This window comes from Oncorhynchus kisutch, linkage group LG16, assembly GCF_002021735.2.
Source record: "Oncorhynchus kisutch isolate 150728-3 linkage group LG16, Okis_V2, whole genome shotgun sequence".
NCBI lineage: Eukaryota > Metazoa > Chordata > Actinopteri > Salmoniformes > Salmonidae > Oncorhynchus > Oncorhynchus kisutch.
The window spans coordinates 15,116,514-15,134,313 of record NC_034189.2 but is presented as its reverse complement, the minus strand read 5'-3'; the positions used below and the strand labels follow the sequence as shown (position 1 = coordinate 15,134,313).

Sequence of the window (17,800 nt, the reverse complement as noted above, 5' to 3'; positions counted from 1 at the left end):
TTAAGTTAATTTATGTATCGTAAATACAATGGTTAATACTGATTAGCACATTACCATTATGTGGGAGGTCCAATTTCGTATTTGTATCTGGAAAAAATACAATACAATTAGACCATAATAAAAATACATTAGAAAGGTAATACATCTCACAATTCACTCTTATTCTAGTACTGCTATTTATTTTGTAAACTGTACTTGAAACAGATTCATTTCTGGTTGACTGTTGCTTATTCAAGATTTGAAGTGTCCTGTGACAAAATGATTATTTCCTATTGATATCAGCATGGTTAAGTAACCTTCATTTAGCCTCATCTTTCATTGAAACTGCCTTAGGCGTCTTGGGATGGGGAGATATATTTTTGTCTGTATATCCATGTGACCAACTGAAAATATAGCGTACCAGTCAAAAGTTTGAACACACCTACTCATTCAAGGGTTTTTCTATATCTGTACTATTTTCTACATTGTAGAATAATAGTGAAGACATATAAACTATGAAATAACACATATGGAATCATGTAGTAACCAAAAAAGTATTAAACAAATCAAAAGATATTGTATATTTGAGATTCTTCAAAGTAGCCACACTTTTGCATTCTCTCAACCAGCTTCACATGGAATTCTTTTTCACCAGTCTTGAAGGAGTTCCTACATATTCTGAGCACTTGTTGGCTACTTTTTCTTCACTCTGCGGTCCAACTCATCCCTATCCATCTCAATCGATTGAGGTCAGGTGATTGTGGAGGCCAGGTAACTCCATCACTTCCCTTGGTCAAATAGTCCTTACACAGCCTGGAGGTGTGTTTTGGGTCATTGTCCTGTTGAAAAACAAATGATAGTCCCAGGAAGTGCAAAACAGATGGGATGGCGAATCACTGCAGAATGCTGTGGTAGCCATGCTGGTTAAAAATCTATGTCCATTGCTCGTATTTCTTGGCCCAAGCAAGTCTCTTATTCTTATTGGTGTCCTTTAATAGTGATTTCTTTGCAGCAAATCGACCACGAAGGCCTGATTCACACAGTCTCCTCTGAACAGGTGATGTTTTGATGTGTCTGTTACTTGAACTCTGGGAGGCATTTATTTGGGCTGCATGGCAGTTGTAGTTAACCGAGTTATCCTCTGCAGCAGAGGTAACTCTGTGTCTTCCTTTCCCGTGGCAGTCCTCAAGATAGGCAATTTTATCTTAGCGCCTGATGGTTTTTGCAACTGGATTGACTGACCTTCATGTCTTAAAGTAATGATGGACTGTCATTTGTCTTTGCTTATTTGAGCTTTTCAGGCCATAATATGGACTTGGTCTATGACCAAATAGGGCTATCTTCTGTATACCACTCCTACCTTCACAACTCAACTGATTGGCTCAAACGCAATAAGAAGAACAAAAATTCTACAAATTAACTTTTAACAAGGCACACTGTTGATTGAAATGCATTCCAGGTGACTACCTCATGAACCCGGGTTGAGAGAATGCCAAGAGTGTGGAAAGCTGTCAAGGCAAAGGGTGGCTACTTTGAAGAATCTCAAATATAAAATATACTTTGATTTGTTTAACACTTTCTTGGTTACTACATGATTCCATATGTGTTATTTCATTGTGTTGATTTCTTCTCTATTATTCTACAATGTAGAAAATAGTAAACCTAAAGAAAAACCCTTAAATGAGTTGATGTGTCCAAACTTGACTGGTACTGTATAACCAAACCAAAAATTTTATTTATTTATTTGAAGGTCAACATATACAGTACATCTTCTCACATCACATTTTTGTTGAATACTCAATTCTAAATTACTGAAGGGCCGTCCACAATGCATTTATAACCTTTTACTGCATTGGGCTATATCAGGGTCACGCAGAGTCTTTCTTGGTAGTCTTAAACAAATCTACTTTGAATGAAAAGTATAAACCTCATATACATGGTTATGGGCTTTAAAAAAAGAAGACCTGTACCATGGCAGATATAGAACTTAAATGTATTCAATTTTGGGTTTGCATTCCAATATTAGCGATTTGGTCATTTGACTGCAGGAAAGGGCTACAGAAGCAACGTAACATTTTAGCCATACATTCTAAATTGGTCACCCACCCTCTCCTCCAATGACATTAAATCTTCCCAGCAGATTTTGATTTGCATCTGTTAAATGACAAAACATGTCATTTAAGTGTATCCTTTTCTAAAGTAATTTTTTAAAGATAAATTATTCCCAGTTTATAACTTTATAACCTCATAGTCTAAACATGCTGAAGATAATGAAAATGATGTTAAAAATTTATGTGGTGGGATTCCCTGATTTAAGTGATAAATCTATTGTTTTAAAAAGTAATAAAGTATAATGAATGAAGCTTTACCTCCACAGCACTTATACCATACCAAGAAAACCACTCCCAGGATAATAATGATCCCAAATGTAACACATCCAGCAAACCACACAGTGCAATTCAAACCATACAGTGTACTGGTTGACTTGCAAGTTGATTGCCTCTCAGTCTCTGTTTCATCTGCAATTGAAATGGTTAATCAGAATTAGGTCTTGAACTCAACATTTAAATATGTGTCCTCTTTGTTAGAAAATAAACAATCTCTCAGCTGTTGATTAAAATAAGTGGTGATGGACATGATGTTGTTTTTTGATTTTACTTTATGGTTCAAATGGAGACTGACAACCAACGTTTGGAAATGTGGTACCAGGGTAAATAGCTTAGTCTGCCCTCATAGCCCTTCCTAATACTTTACTATTAGCTTATTACCTGGAGCAGATGAAGAGGCAAAAAAGATAAGGAATGTTACCAAACAGATATGCTGGATCAAAGGTCCCATGATGCACCTGCCTGGGAACATAAAACCATGACCTGCATCAAGATTATTAAAATAATGTTGTAAAATAATAAGTATGGATAGCATTCCTTTATTTTACAAATACTCTTTCAACAAAATCTTTGTCAACAAGTTTACTTAGATATAATTTTGTGCCAGTAGTTTAATGCTTAATGGCACCTCTCCATTTTGGACTGTTTTGTTTGGAACATAATTGGCAGGATCCAGTACCTATCGTGGCATGACAAATCATTTATAAATAAAAGCTATCGAAGATCATTCGAGTTGTCTCTTCTTTAATATTCCTTTCTCCACAAATAACGTCATGTGAAAAAGTAGATTTTCAGAATCATAGCTGCGCGAAGGTTTCTGGGGGAACTGCAGTACCACAGCCTGGCAGTACACCTGATACATTGAAATACATTTGCCAAAGTTATATAATTACCTCTGGCTGTTCAGAAATAAATGAAATCATTCAGAATAGCCCACTACACAAAGAGAAGGCGTATAATTTAGCCACATAGGTTAAATAGTTTAATTTAGTCTAGTTCTGGATTGTAGCCCAATAATAAGGAATAGCCTACAGTCGGGAACGCGTGGCAAATCGGTCAGTGAAAAAAAAGCATGCAGACAAAACATTTCATATAAAATTGAAAAAATATAGGTTGAAAAGCCACGACTCCTGATGAAAAGAGAAGACTCTATGCTGTAGGCCACCAAAATATTTGATCAATTTAAAAATATATTTTACAAAAGAAAGAGAGAGGGAGATACGTTTTTGTGAACTGCTCATCATTGGGTGAGTCAGTGAATCTGGAAAGCATTTTTAGGACTATAATATCCTCATATTGTAGCCTACAACTATTGTAGGTTGAATTGCAGTTAACCTTTATTTAACCTAGGTGTAGGCTATTGATGGATTCAAGACAAGGTCGTTTTTATTGATCTCAGTTTGTCAGTGTCAAAGTAGCCTGCCATTTTGATCATTTGTGCGATACTAAAAATGATTCTGACAAAGTCTCCAGTCAAGTAAAATGACGTAGAATTCCATGATATGCATTTTTAAAAGGCCAACATTTTCCCGGACCGTAGGTTACAAAAAATGTTCCCCATTTGTTCAATTTCTGTAAGTGCCTCTACTCTACTGCTCAATGCCAATACGAAAATGCGATGATATGCATGAAATGCTTTATGACAAAGGTATTGTTTTCCCCTCATGCGTTCGGGTATCTCAGAACTCCCCAGTTCAGCCCCCTCTACCACCCACTTTTTGTGGTTCACTATGAACCAGAGTAATATACAATTAAACCATCAAGACATTTGAAAGCATTATTAAATGTAAGTTACATATCACATTATTTCGCAATAGATAAAGACACGCTTTTAGAAATTAATTAATTCACTAGAAGATAAGAGTACGGAGCTATAACGGAGTTTCAGATATGAAATAAACGTTATTTTCTCCCCAGAGCTTCTTATAACAATGAGAGTAGTGTTTAACCACACCTACTGTGGACTTTGACGCTCAAAGGTTCAGAGGCTCCCTCTAGAGGTTTCTTTCAGCAGTACACGTTAAAACAGGATTGGCCATACAACTGTAATTAAATGTTTAACAATGGCCCTCTTTACATTTAACAAATCATTTAAATACCAAAAAAAATCGGAGATACTGACAAGTTATGCTGAAAAAGTGCATTATTATAGCAAAAATTATGCCTTCAAGCTTCCACTAAAGAGATACAACTTCCACTTTGATTTTGGCTGAACTATGCCTCTTTTAACCTCCCCAAGAGCATAAAATCACTAGGTGTTGTCAAGTGTTGAACTAGGGTTGCTATAGCAACAAGAGGATCTACTTTATTTATTTTTCTGTTGCTTGCCTCACTTAGTGAACTTAATATACAAGTTAGTGTTTATTATGGTCTATGCATAGTGAATAAAGGTATTCTAACTTTTTAACCCACCGGACTGCTTGAACCTTAGTTTCTTCAAACCATTTCATACTTTTGTTGGATTCGATTTAACCTGTTGTTTTCTATGATTCCCCATTTCAGCTCAACGTTGGAAGCTCCCGACACATTGATTGCTCAAGGATATCCAAAGTCATTGATGGTTAAACATTAATCATTGCAATAAAATGCTCTACGGAGAAAAGGAAAGAGTTTGACTGATCTTCAACAGACTCTCCATTTTAAACATGCTGTAGCAGCGTTCAGGTAACAATTTCTATCCATTCATTTATAAATGCATATGATGAGTTTCATTCCATAACGCTATATATCCATTTTCAGAAATGATAGTAAATTCGCTTTTATTGTTTCAAGAAATTATGAAAGAGATTGATGTGTGGTGTTTTTCCACTATTTAGTCATGCCCTGGGGTTGTTCAATGACAGACATACATTTGTTTAAAATCTATCACTTGATGGGTTACATTCCAGAGTCAAATAATCATTTATTTTATTGGCACAAAATGCTATATATCCTCCTCACTCTCAGGGAACAAAGTAGTACTGCTAGGTTATACAAAGTCAAATGTAACAAATAGCAAAAAATATTATATAAACTGTACAAATTATACATTTGTGACATCATAAATAAATAGTATTCAATAGAGTAATATGAGATCTGTACTGTATGTAAAACATTTACATTTGACATTTTAGTCATTAGCAGATGCTCTTACCCAGAGTGACTTACAGTAAGTGCAATCATCTTAACCACATATCACAGTCAAATATATAGGATACAAACATTCCATCTCGGCTAAACAATGCATATACAGCATTCTGCAACAAAAATAAATACAAAAATATTGTAGATATGGAAATAGATTTAGAGATGGTAATCTTGTCATCTGCTCAAAAGGTATTTTTATACCTTCTAATACATGCAAGCATTTTTGTATTCACCACATCCTTGTTTTGGTCTGTAATACATTGCTTCTTCTTCTTTGGTGAGGTTTAACGGTGGTTGGCATCCAATATATGTTGCATTACCACCACCAGCTAGACCATAATGGATATACAGTGCATTCAGAAAGTACTCAGACCTGTCACGTCAACTCCCGCTCCCCCTCTCTTGCGCACAACGTTGCCGGTCTACTAACCACCGGTCCTGCCAACACATCTTTACACACACCTGGCAACCATCAGTATGCACACCGGCGTCTAATCATCACTCATCACTCATCACTCATCACACCCTTGATTACTTACCCATTATAAAGCACTCTTTTGTTATCAGTCATCGGGTAGTAGTGTATTTGTTTCTATGTCAGACGCTTCTCTTGCTTTGTATCGCTCGATGTACATTATTAGTGAACTCACTGCACCTACTTTCTGACTCCTTGTGTCTACATTACAAGACCCCTTGACTTTCTTTTTTGTTGTTGACTTTTTCAACATTTTGTTACGTTTAAACCTTATACTGAAATGGATTAAATAAATAGTCAATCTACACCAAATAATGACAACACGAAAACAGGTTTTTAGAAATTTAAAAAACTGAAATACCTTACTTAAGTATTCATGCCCTTTGCTAGGAGACTCGAAATTGAGGTCAGGTGCATCCTGTTTCCATTGATCATCCTTGATGTTTTTACAACTTGATTGGAGTCCACCTGTGGTAAATTCAATTGACTGGACATGATTTGGAAAGGCACACACTGTCACGATCGTCGTATGGAGTAGACCAAAGCGCAGCGTGGTTAGCAACATAACATAGACCCACGAAATAGCCAAAGAAGATGGCTGCCTAAATATGGTTCCCAATCAGAGACAACGATAAACACCTGCCTCTAATTGAAAACCAATCTAGGCAACCATAGACCTACAAAAACACCTAGATGGAGACAACCCCATCTACAAAACCCCTAGACAGTACAAAAACCCTAGATGAGACAAAAACACACATACCACCCTCGTCACACCCTGAGCTAACCAAAATATATAAAGAAAACAAAGAATACTCAGGTTAGGGCGTGACACACACCTGTCTATATAAGGTCCCACAATTAACAGTGCATGTCAGAGCATTAACCATGCCATGATGTCCCAAGAACACAGTGGCCTCCATCATTCGGGGGCGCTCTTTTAATTTTGGGATAAAAAAACGTTCCCGTTTTAAACAAGATATTTCGTCACGAAAAGATGCTCGACTATGCATATAATTGACAGCTTTGGAAAGAAAACACTCGGACGTTTCCAAAACTGCAAAGATATTATCTGTGAGTGCCACAGAACTGATGCTACAGGCGAAACCAAGATGACATTTCAAACAGGAAATGCCCCAGATTTTGGAGGCTCTGTGTTCCAATGTCTCCTTATCAAATCAAATCAAATCAAATTTATTTATATAGCCCTTCGTACATCAGCTGATATCTCAAAGTGCTGTACAGAAACCCAGCCTAAAACCCCAAACAGCAAGCAATGCAGGTGGAGAAGCACGGCTTATATGGCTGTGAATGCGCAAGGAATGAGCCTACACTTTCTGTCGTTTCCCCAAGGTGTCTGCAGCATTGTGACATATTTGTAGGCATATCATTGGAAGATTGACCATAAGAGACTACATTTACCAGGTGCTCGCTTGGTGTCCTCCTTTGCAATTATTGCGTAATCTCCAGCTGTGTGCATTTTTCCATTTGCTTCAGAGGAGAAACCCAACTGCCACGAATGACTTATCATCGAATAGATATGTGAAAAACACCTTGAGGATTGATTCTAAACAACTTTTGCCATGTTTCTGTCGATATTATGGAGTTAATTTGGAAAAAAGTTTGGCGACTGAATTTTCGGGGTTTTTTCTTAGCCAAACGTGATGAACAAAACGGAGCGATTTCTCCTACACAAATAATCTTTTTGGAAAAACTGAAAATGTTCTATCTAACTGAGAGTCTCCTAATTGAAAATCATCCGAAAGTTCTTCAAAGGTAAATGATTTTATTTGAATGCTTTTCTTGTTTTTGTGAAAATGTTGCCTGCTGAATGCTAGGCTTACTGTTATGCTAGCTATTAATACTCTTACACAAATGCTTGTGTAGCTATGGTTGAAAAGCATATTTTGAAAATCTGAGATGACAGTGTTGTTAACAAAAGGCTAAGCTTGTGAGCCAATATATTTATTTCATTTCATTTGTGATTTTCATGAATAGTTAACGTTGCGTTATGCTAATGAGCTTGAGGCTATGATTACGCTCCCGGATACGGGATTGCTCGACGCAAGAATTGGAAGAAGTTTGGAACCACTAAGACTCTTCCTAGAGCTGGCCACCCTGCCAAACTGAAACATCGGTGGAGAAGGGCCTTGGTCAGGGAGGTGATCAAGAACCTCTTACAGAGCTCTAGAGTTCTTCTGTGGTGATGGGAGAACCTTCCAGAAGGACAACCATCTCTGCAGCACTCCACCAACCAGGCCTTTATGGTAGAGTGGCCAGACGGAAGCCACTCCTCAGTAAAAGGCACCTAAAGACTCACAGACCATGAGAAACAAGGTTCTCTGGTCTGATGAAACCAAGATTGGACAATATGCCCTGAATGCCAAGCGTCACGTCTGGAGGAAACATGGACCCATCCCTACAGTGAAGCGTGGTGATGGCAGCGTCATGCTGTGGGGATGTTTTTCAGTGGCAAGGACTAGGAGACTAGCCAGGATCGAGGAAAAGATGAACAGGCAAAGTACAGAGAAATCCTTGATGAAGATCTGCTCCAGAGTGCTCAGGACCTCAGACTGGTGCAAAGGTTCACCTTCCAACAGGTAGCAATGCTTCCAATCAAACCTGACAGAAACTCCCCAAATAAATGTGTGCCACACTTGTAGCGTCATACCCAAGAAGACTCAAGGATTTATTTGCTGCCAAAGGTGCTTCATCAAAGTACTGAGTAAAGGGTATGAATACTTATGTAAATGTGATATTTCCATTATTCTTTTTACATTTCCCAAAAATTCTAAAGAACAGTTTTTCCTTTGTCATTATGGGGTATTGTGTGTAGATTGAGTAAATAAGTAATGTAAAACATTTTAGAAGAACGCTGTAACCTAACTAAATGTGGAAAATGTCAAGGGGGTCTGAATACTTTTCAAAGGCACGGTATATATTCATTATACTTTGTGATATAAAATGTGAAAAAGAAAAACTACCGTGCCAACTGATTAAAAAATCCTTAAAAACCCACCACCATATTTCACCCTATCTAATCCTACACCAGGCCAACGGCAGAACACTACCACTCAACACCCCCTGCAACTCTTCTGCAGAAAAACCTCGCAGTCCCAAGTACATCTCTGCAGCTGCCACCGTAACCTCTGTTTTCTATGAGTTGCGGTCCATTTTCTAAAGTAGAGTTGACAACCATGGATATGAACGCTAAGAAACCCACCTCACTGAAACATATTATTCCTACCACTCTTTATTGGCCTCTCAGGATCCCTCGCCATGTACCCATCTTCCTGTACAACTCCCTTCACTGCCTCAGCACATGACACCTTCTGTACTACTCTGACCCTGGCAACCTCAACCTGCCTTTCTCTCACCGACCAACTCCGATTTCTAGCACTGTGGGCACACTCAAAGCTAAGACACACAACTACACATTTCTTTGTTTATTAGTGCCCACCTGCACACTTTCCACATCTAGGAATCTCCTTCCTACACAACGCTGCAACATCACCATAAGCTTGACATCTACAACAGCGTAATGGGTTCGGGACAAAAGCTCTCACGGGATAACTGACACATTGTAAAATGGCGCTGATTGAGAGGGCAGCCATGCTTCTAGCCCCTAGGCAACTTTGCAGTATTTCATTTTTTTAATGTTATTTCTTACATTATTAGGCCAGATAATGTTTGTGTTATTACTTACAGCCAGGAATAACTTTTGGATATCTGAGTTGCGGTAACTCACCAGCATTACTAACATTACGACCAGGAATATTACTTTCCTGAATCGGATCCTTTGTTCGTACCCTCCAGGGCAATTGAACTGTTGGGTTCTCAGTTCATCGCACAGACAGGAATAAACATCTCTCCGGGAAGAAGAAGGGCGGTGGTGTATGTTTCATGATTAACTACTTACTGTATGACTGTGAAAACATACAGGAACTCAAGACCTTTTGATCATTCAACCTAGAATGCCTCACAATCAAATGCCGACCACACTACCTCCGTGTATATTCCCCCTCTAGCCGATACCACGACGGCCCTCAAAGAATGTCACTGGACTCTATGCACACTGGAAACCATATATCCTGAGGCCACATTTATTGTAGCTGGGGATTTTAACAAATCACATTGTAGGAAAATGCTATCAAGTTCTATCAACACTTTGACTGTAGTACTCGCGCTGCTAAAACACTCGACCACTGCAACTCCAACTTCTGGGATGCCTACAAGGCCCTCGTCTGCCCTCCCTTTCGCTTCACCCGCAATAACATCTGCTAAACACGTGTATGTGACCAATACAGTTTGATTTGATTTGACATCCTAACTTAACTTTGTCGGGTAAAGACTCTGCATCAAATCTCATCAGGACAGACAAAGTCTTCTCTGTTTCGTCACGCTCTCCACTGGTTCTGCATCGTACCAAACCGCAGGTGTTACATACACCAGGAATCGTCAATTTCAGTTGCTCCTCCTCAACACTTAATGCCACCAAGTTATCACTCCTTTCAATGGCACCCTGCTCCGGAATTCTTGTATTTAGGTGTGTGGTCCGGAGCGCAAAAACAATCTAAAAATCATCACAAGTCCACTTCGAGTTACACACCGAATGAGCAGTCCCCAACCTCTTCTACACCCAACCTGACACTGCCAGCAGGTTAGGATCCACTCTCTCCAAACTTCTCACTCCAACTGGGCCAGAATCATCCTTATCATTATTGGGACGAGGCTCAAACTCAGCCCTCTTCACCACACCTGCCACTGCAGGTAATTCATCCTGGATCTTGTCAGATTCATTTTAGTCCTCAACCCAAGTTTTGTGATTAATCCAATGTCCTGACTTTGACTTCGGCATTGTTCCTTCTTCCTCAGCTTCCCTATATGTCATCAGAATACATTGCTTTTTTTGTGAGAAAACACATTGATATTAATTTCTGTGTTTTCACACATGGATGTCAATTCATTTTAAATATCCTCCCCACAGAATTATTTTTTTGTGATACCAAGTAAAATATTGGTATCTTTTGACTTTTTAATAGCTTAATATATATTTTTGTAGACTTAACGAACCATGTGATTAACAGGACCTGGTTTTATGTTCCCTGTCAGGTACATCATGGGACCTTTGATCCGGCAAATCTGTTTGTTAACATTCCTCATCCTCTTTAATGCCTGTTCATCTATTGCAGGTAATTACAATTACAAGCAATGTTTTATCCATGTAAACGTTTACCTACAACTTAAATATAATAAACACATTTAAATGTGTCAGTGGTTTTGTTTGAGATTGACTGCCATTGCAGATTGGCGTTTGCAGAGTGATCTACAAATCACTGTGCATCTTATTAAATAACCATTTATTATTATATGTAAATGCATCACCAATAAGATGCTCTTGAACGTTATTATCATGTTGTATTCAGTAGGTCTTACTAATAAGTTAGCCTATTGATAAAAAATATAGATGTCTATTTCTTTGGTATTAGTAGTACGCTGTATACATTAGTATGATAGTCACTTATGTTAAAAGTAAACTTTGTGTAAATGTCTTGATAAGTTATTGCCCAATATGAGCCGCTCTTATGTTTGTGTCCTTCAGACTGATATTGCAACACTTTCTCGTCTCTCCCTCCAGATAAGCAGCTTGTTGTCCCTCCTGACCCTGTAGTTACCTCTGCTGGTCATGATGTCATCCTTCCCTGTCACCTGTCTCCTCAAACCAGTGCTGTTGGCATGGATATCAGGTGGTTTAAGGAAGGAGAATTCGCTAGCCCCCTGTACCTGTATTTGGGTGGAAAGGTAACAGAGGGGAAAGGCTATGAGGGTAGAGTGAGTGTGTCCTCTCAGGAGTTGGAGAAAGGCAATATATCACTGCTGCTGAATAATGTCATGGCTTCTGAAAGGGGAAGTTACAAATGCCAAGCCAGCTACATGGACTGGATTCAGGAACTGCCTGTTGTACTACAGGTTAAACGTAAGTAAATATGAACTTACTCAGTAAGAAGATCATTTTAATCCATTCCTGTCTAGTGCAGAATCATCAAAGCAGATCAACAGAATGTAGAGTATTTTAGATTTTACAATAGGGTAAAACTATTCTTTCACCTGTTTCTTTACAGAGCAGGGCAGTGTCCCCAGGATCTCCATGAGGAAGCACCACAGAGTGTTCATCCAGCTCAGCTGTAGCTCAGAGAACTGGTACCCAGAGCCTGACATGTTGTGGACAGACAGCAGTGGGAAGGAGATCACCTCAGCAGAGACAGAGAGACCCAAACAGAAGGAGGGGGGCGTCCTGTACTCCATAACCAGTCACATGAGAATAGGGATGGACAAACTGGAGGGGATCACCTGTGTAGTGATGTCACAGAACCAGGAAACCAAGATGGAGTCTGCGCTGCAGATGACTGGTGAGTTTAGGAACTTTAGGTCTCAACTTACTGTTGAGAGTTAGAATAATAGAATACACAAGGTGTAATTTCTAAATTTGACTGTGCATCAGCAGTCACTCAATTAGCCCATGTCAGCAAACATTTTGATTGGTAAGTTAGTCTTGCAGCCAGCTATCTAAACTTATTGTAAGCATGGTCGAATGACTGACCGAATTATCACATTAAAAACTTTAAACATTTGCCTCCACCCTATGGCAAAATTTTGAGTTCTGTTTTTTGTGGCCTACACCCCCATCAAAGTTGCCCATCCCTGCTGTAGAACAATGCCCTTAACAAGTGGTGCAGGGTCCAGGGTTTGTTCATCATGGTGATAATGTGTAAAGTTACCAACTCAAGGTACATCTTATATCAGACTAAAATTAGGTTTGAGTGTAATTATGTGACATTTGTAAAAATGTGGAATGCTGAACCTCATACATTTTGCAGGACTAATTGATTGCAATGGTAATCTAATCTAATCTTTAACCCTGCTTGTGTTACAGAGGAATTCTACATGAGCAGTCTGCCTGACAGGGTGTATATCTCTGCATTTATGATTCCTGTGTTTCTGGGACTGCTGTGTATCACTGCATCTGTGCTCTCCTTAATCCATCAGAGAAGAGGTCGGGTTCACTTGTTATCTAAATATGATATCAGGTTATAATTATAGATCACCATGTTTATTAGTAGGTTCTGTGATACAACATTGTTATAGGCAATTTCAGATGTTATTGGAATTCAATTCTATATACTTTCATTGTGGAATGCAATACTGTTGTGCAAGTACTTTGTGCAATGATGATGATATTATATATTCACCTCCAGTTGTTCGAGAAAAACTGAAGCCTTTGGGTAAGAACCGATACTGAAACATGCACTAACTGAGTTTTGTAACACATTTGAAAAACACTAACATCTCAAGTATCATTCTTTATAAATAAAAAACTATTGTCAAAAAGGAATTAAAATATTAAGTAATACGCTGTATATTGAACTTTCACAAATATATATTTATATATTTTTTTACAATAGACGATATGAATGCAAAATTAAAAGCTATGGATCAAGGTATGGAATATTTATCTTCAATATATACAGTATTTCCTTAAAATGAATCATTTCAAACTGTTTTAATTCAAACCAAAATAACAACTTTCCTCCACTGTATATTACAGAGCTCATCAAAAAGACAGAGGAAATCACTTATAAGGATATGTTAATGGGTACGTATTATGTGTTTTACAATTGATGGACCATCATTTTTTTTCACAAGTATTAAAAGTGAATTGATACAGAAACATGATTTTGTATTTTCACAGGAATTACTGAAACAATCCCAGACTCTGGTAACTATCGGCTACTTTCACATTAATGCTGCACAAACTTCAAGTAATTTGTCATCTAAATATATTGTAATGAAATAGCAGGGAGCAGGTCTCAAACCCTCAAACCTTCTAGCCCGATGTCTGGCGCGCTATCGACTGTGCCGCAAAAGCATGCTCGTGCGGCGGAGTCGATTTCCGGGCTTATAAACCCAGGGTCCTTACATTACGCTCTCCTTTCAAGGAGCGCGTCCTCGCGCTAGCTTGCGGCTCTATGTCTTACGGGAACGCGCTCACCGGCCAAGCACACGCACTGTCGTGGATGCAAGGTCCGATCACTTCTGACACCAATGTAATGAAACAACAGGGAGCAGGTCTCGAATCCTCGACCTTCGAGCCCGAGGACCGGCGCGCTATCGACTGTATCGCAAAAGCATGCTCATACGGCGTTTATAAACCCAGGGTCGTTATAATATAATCCATGTAGTTTGGTTTTCATATATATAATGTGGTACGAAATTATTGACACCCTTGATAAAGATGTGCAACAATGATTGGATTAAAAAAATCTAATACTGAGTAATATTGTATGCTCAAAGGAATTATATTATTTAATTTCACAGAGAAACAGATTTTAATTTAACAATAACTTTTTTTCTCAAAAATGCAGAGGTAAAAATGATTGACTCACCTGTTTTCCATACATTTCATTACCTCACCCTGTGAGGATTAGTTGGAAAACACATTGGGAGGGATTTCCATACAGAAACCTTCCAGATATTTGATATAGTTCGTCTGGACTTCCCTCTTCAATTCAAACCATAGGTTTTCAATGGGTTTCAAGTCCGGAGACTGAGATTGTCTTGTGCTTGTCTTGCTGAAAAGTTCACTTGCGGCCAAGTGTCAGCCTCCTGGCAGAGGAAACCAGGTTTTTGGATAAAATGTCATTGTACTGGGTAAAGTTCATGATGCCGTTGCACCTTAACAAGGGCCCCAGGACCATTGGAACAAAATAACCCCAATAACATCAAAGATTCACCATATGTTATAGTAGTTATGGGGTTATTTTCTGCTCATGAATTCTCTTTTCGACACCAAACCCACCACAGGTGTGCGTGGCCATATAGCTCTATTTTCATGGAATCTGAACAAAGCACTGGTTCCAATCCAAATGCCAGTGTAGTTTAGCAAACTGCAGATTTTTACATTTTATGGATGACATGAAAATCGAGCTCTTTGGCCACGTGCACCAGTGGTGGGTTTGGTGTCAAAATGAGAATGCATAAGCAGAAAAGCTTACTTCTTAAAAGGGACTGCAATTATTGACACCCTTGATAAAGATGAGCAATAATAACTGTATTCAAAAAATTATTCAGATACTGAGCTATATTGTACGTTAAAAAAAATCCTGAAATGATATTATTTTATACAGATACAATATCTCAGAGAAATAGATTTTGTTGAACAAGTGATTTAACTTCTTTTTTTTGTCAAAAAGGTAGAGGTCAACATTTTTGATAATTATTGTTGACACCCATAAAGATTCTTATGAATAAAGTAGTCTAATATTTAGTATTTGGTGCCATATTCCTAGAACGTAATGAGTACATAAAGCTTGTGAATCTACAAACTTGTTGGATACATTTTCAATTCGTTTTGGTTGTGTTTTAGATTATTTTGTGCCCAATAGAAATGAATGGTAAATAATGTATCGTGTCATTTTGGAGTCACTTTTATTAGAAATAAGAATACAATGTGCTTTTATACACTTCTAATTGTATTCTTATAAAAATGACTCTAAAATGACACAATACATTATTTGCCATTCATTTCTATTGAGCACAAAATGATCTGAAACACAAAACTATTGTGTTTAGAAACATTTTCTATTCTTATTTACAATAAAATTGTGTCCAAAATGACTCTCATAACCGCATACTCATTGTGTCATTTAAAATCCAGTGTTGGAATACAGAGCTAAAACAACCAAAAATGTGTCACTGTCACAATACTTTTGTATACATATATACTTCCATTAATTCCTTTTGTTGTCCCCATCTTAGTTTGGAGCTTGATGGTTGATCATGCAGGTAATTATGAACACTTTTAGATTTCATATGTGTCATGATGTTTGGCACTAATAGAATATACACACACACACACACACGCCTGTATCATTGTATGTTTCATTTTTAACATGTGATCACATTTCCAACCACAAATAAGATTCAATTCAATAACAATGTTTGATATTTTATCTTTTTAACATTAACGTGATCACATTGCCTACCATAAATTCAATTAAATTGTATTGTTTTTTCAATGGTCATGCTAATTCATTTATAGAACAAACATAGCATGTTGTAATATGCTAATGTTATTGGATTTACATATTGTGTTAAAATATCAGAATTATTGTTTTTTTCAGTGGATGTCACTTTCGACGCTGACACTGCACATGTCAAACTCTCTTTATCTGATGATAACAAATGTCTCAAATTTGTTGAATTAAAAGAAAAAAAGGATTGTGAGAATTTCAAAGAAAAATGCAAAGGAAGCAGCAGCATGAAGTTTGAAGAAGAACACAAAGAAGACACAGAGCGTTTTGGAGGAAAACCTACAGAAAATAGTATGTTAAATGTTTCAGGAAAAGACAAAGACAAGAAAACTGGATTATTTAACAGGATGATGAAAAAAGGACAAAACAACGAAGGTACTCTGCAGGTTGAGGAAGTACACAAAGAGGAGGCCACTGAGAATTTAGAAGAAAAATGTAAAGGCACTAAAAACAAGTTTAAATATAATCAATGTGTCTTGGGAATGGAAGGATATGACAAAGGTACACATTACTGGGAGGTTGACCTGGGGAAGAAGAGCCAGTGGAGTGTTGGGATCGCTCAGGAAACTGAGAAGAGAGACAACATCCAAATGTATCCAGATACTGGCTTCTGGAGCATATTTTACAAAGATGGAGAACTGAAAACAGTTGAACCGTCTTCCACTTTCCTTCCCATTGAACTGACACCTGAGAAGCTGGGAGTTTTCATGGACTATGAAGGGGGACAGATAACATTTTTCAACGTGGAGAAGAAATGCCACATACACTCCTTCTATGGCAAGTTTACTAAGAAACTCTATCCATTCTTTGGTCCTTTGATTGATTGTAAAGAGGAACTCAAAATCTCACCTGTGGTAAAAAGAGACAAACCCTCAACCTCCAAGAACTGTTAGTGTACATAAAGGAAGATGACAAAGTCATTGAAAAACAAGGTATTTAGAACTCAAAGCTTATTATAGATGCTTAATTTAAAGCTGAAAATGTAAATCCTATAATGTAGCTTTTACACATGTTAGTTTTAAAGAGTAGAATATACACTCAGTGTACAAATATTAAGAACACCTTCCTAATTTTGTCGTCAGAACAGCCTCATTTCATTCTACAAGGTGCTTCCCACTGAATGACTTTTGGGTTGTGGACCATTCTTGATAAACACGGGAAACTGTTGAGCATGAGAAACGTAGCAGCGCTGCAAATTCTTGACTCAAACCGGTGCACTTGGCACCTACTACCATTCCCCATTCAAAGGCACTTAAATATTTTGTCTTGCCCATTCACCATCTGAATGACACACATACACAATCAATTGTCTCAAGGCTTAAAAATCCTTCTTTAACCTGTCTCCTCCCCTTCATCTACACTGACTGAAGTGGATTTAACAAGTGACATCAATAAGGGATCGGGAAAGAGCAGTTGATAATGTTTTGTGCTCTGTGTTAATCTATTTAAATATAAAGTCTTAGTTGTTTTTAGTACTGTATGACAATATAGAATAATTGAATCACTCACTGTAATTATGTGTTTAAAAGGCATTTTAAAATGTGTCATGAACTGATCAAAGTCCTTGTATGTTAGTGGATATTTGTTTAAAGTCCCAGAGGAATCATTTGCTAAATATTATTTATTTTGACATTTCTCTGTAGGAACATTTATTAAAATATGAGACATATGTCCTTTATAATAAGGTCTACACCCATAAATAAAGTTGTGTTAGTCGCAAAAAAGCTTTTTAAATGTATTAA

General features: G+C 37.7%; 2 protein-coding genes across 6 annotated transcripts in view; one reads left to right on the top strand and one right to left on the bottom strand.

Annotated features, from left to right (window-relative positions):
- The window catches only part of LOC109906358 (butyrophilin subfamily 1 member A1-like), a 31,637-nt gene extending 28,780 nt beyond the window's left edge, over window positions 1–2,857 (bottom strand). For 2 of the 3 annotated variants that reach the window (XM_031793012.1, XM_020504032.2), the window contains exons 1-4: window positions 2,748–2,857; window positions 2,349–2,498; window positions 2,086–2,133; window positions 55–87 (exon numbers count right to left, since the gene is read on the bottom strand). In XM_031793012.1, coding sequence (XP_031648872.1) covers window positions 55–87; window positions 2,086–2,133; window positions 2,349–2,498; window positions 2,748–2,838 — 322 coding nt within the window. In that variant the 5' untranslated portion in view covers window positions 2,839–2,857. The remainder of the gene's footprint in view (window positions 1–54; window positions 88–2,085; window positions 2,134–2,348; window positions 2,499–2,747) is intronic. The other variant, XM_031793013.1, reaches the window with a different exon arrangement.
- A 2,016-nt stretch (window positions 2,858–4,873) lies between these two features.
- LOC109906201 (butyrophilin subfamily 2 member A1-like) lies at window positions 4,874–17,785 on the top strand. 3 transcript variants are annotated; one of them, XM_031792980.1, is made up of 11 exons: window positions 4,874–5,030; window positions 11,080–11,159; window positions 11,606–11,944; window positions 12,090–12,377; window positions 12,902–13,021; window positions 13,224–13,250; window positions 13,431–13,466; window positions 13,574–13,621; window positions 13,718–13,744; window positions 15,784–15,810; window positions 16,149–17,785. In XM_031792980.1, exons 2-11 carry the CDS (start codon window positions 11,087–11,089, stop codon window positions 16,949–16,951), a joined length of 1,788 nt encoding a protein of 595 aa, XP_031648840.1. In that variant the 5' UTR covers window positions 4,874–5,030; window positions 11,080–11,086; the 3' UTR covers window positions 16,952–17,785. The 3 variants fall into 3 exon arrangements, with proteins under 3 accessions (XP_031648840.1, XP_031648841.1, XP_020359419.2); XM_031792981.1 differs by having other exon boundaries at window positions 4,908–5,030; window positions 13,718–13,787; window positions 16,149–16,211; XM_020503830.2 differs by lacking the exon at window positions 4,874–5,030 and adding an exon at window positions 10,071–10,737 and having other exon boundaries at window positions 16,149–17,673.
- The last annotated feature ends 15 nt before the right edge of the window (window positions 17,786–17,800 follow it).

Coding starts and splice junctions, on each gene's coding strand:
- LOC109906201 (XM_031792980.1), top strand. CDS start 11,087: ATGGGACCTTTGATCCGGCAAATCTGTTTGTTAACATTCCTCATCCTC. Junction 13,467..13,573: donor ATTAAAAGCTATGGATCAAG/GTATGGAATATT, acceptor TGTATATTACAG/AGCTCATCAAAAAGACAGAG. Junction 15,811..16,148: donor CTTGATGGTTGATCATGCAG/GTAATTATGAAC, acceptor TGTTTTTTTCAG/TGGATGTCACTTTCGACGCT.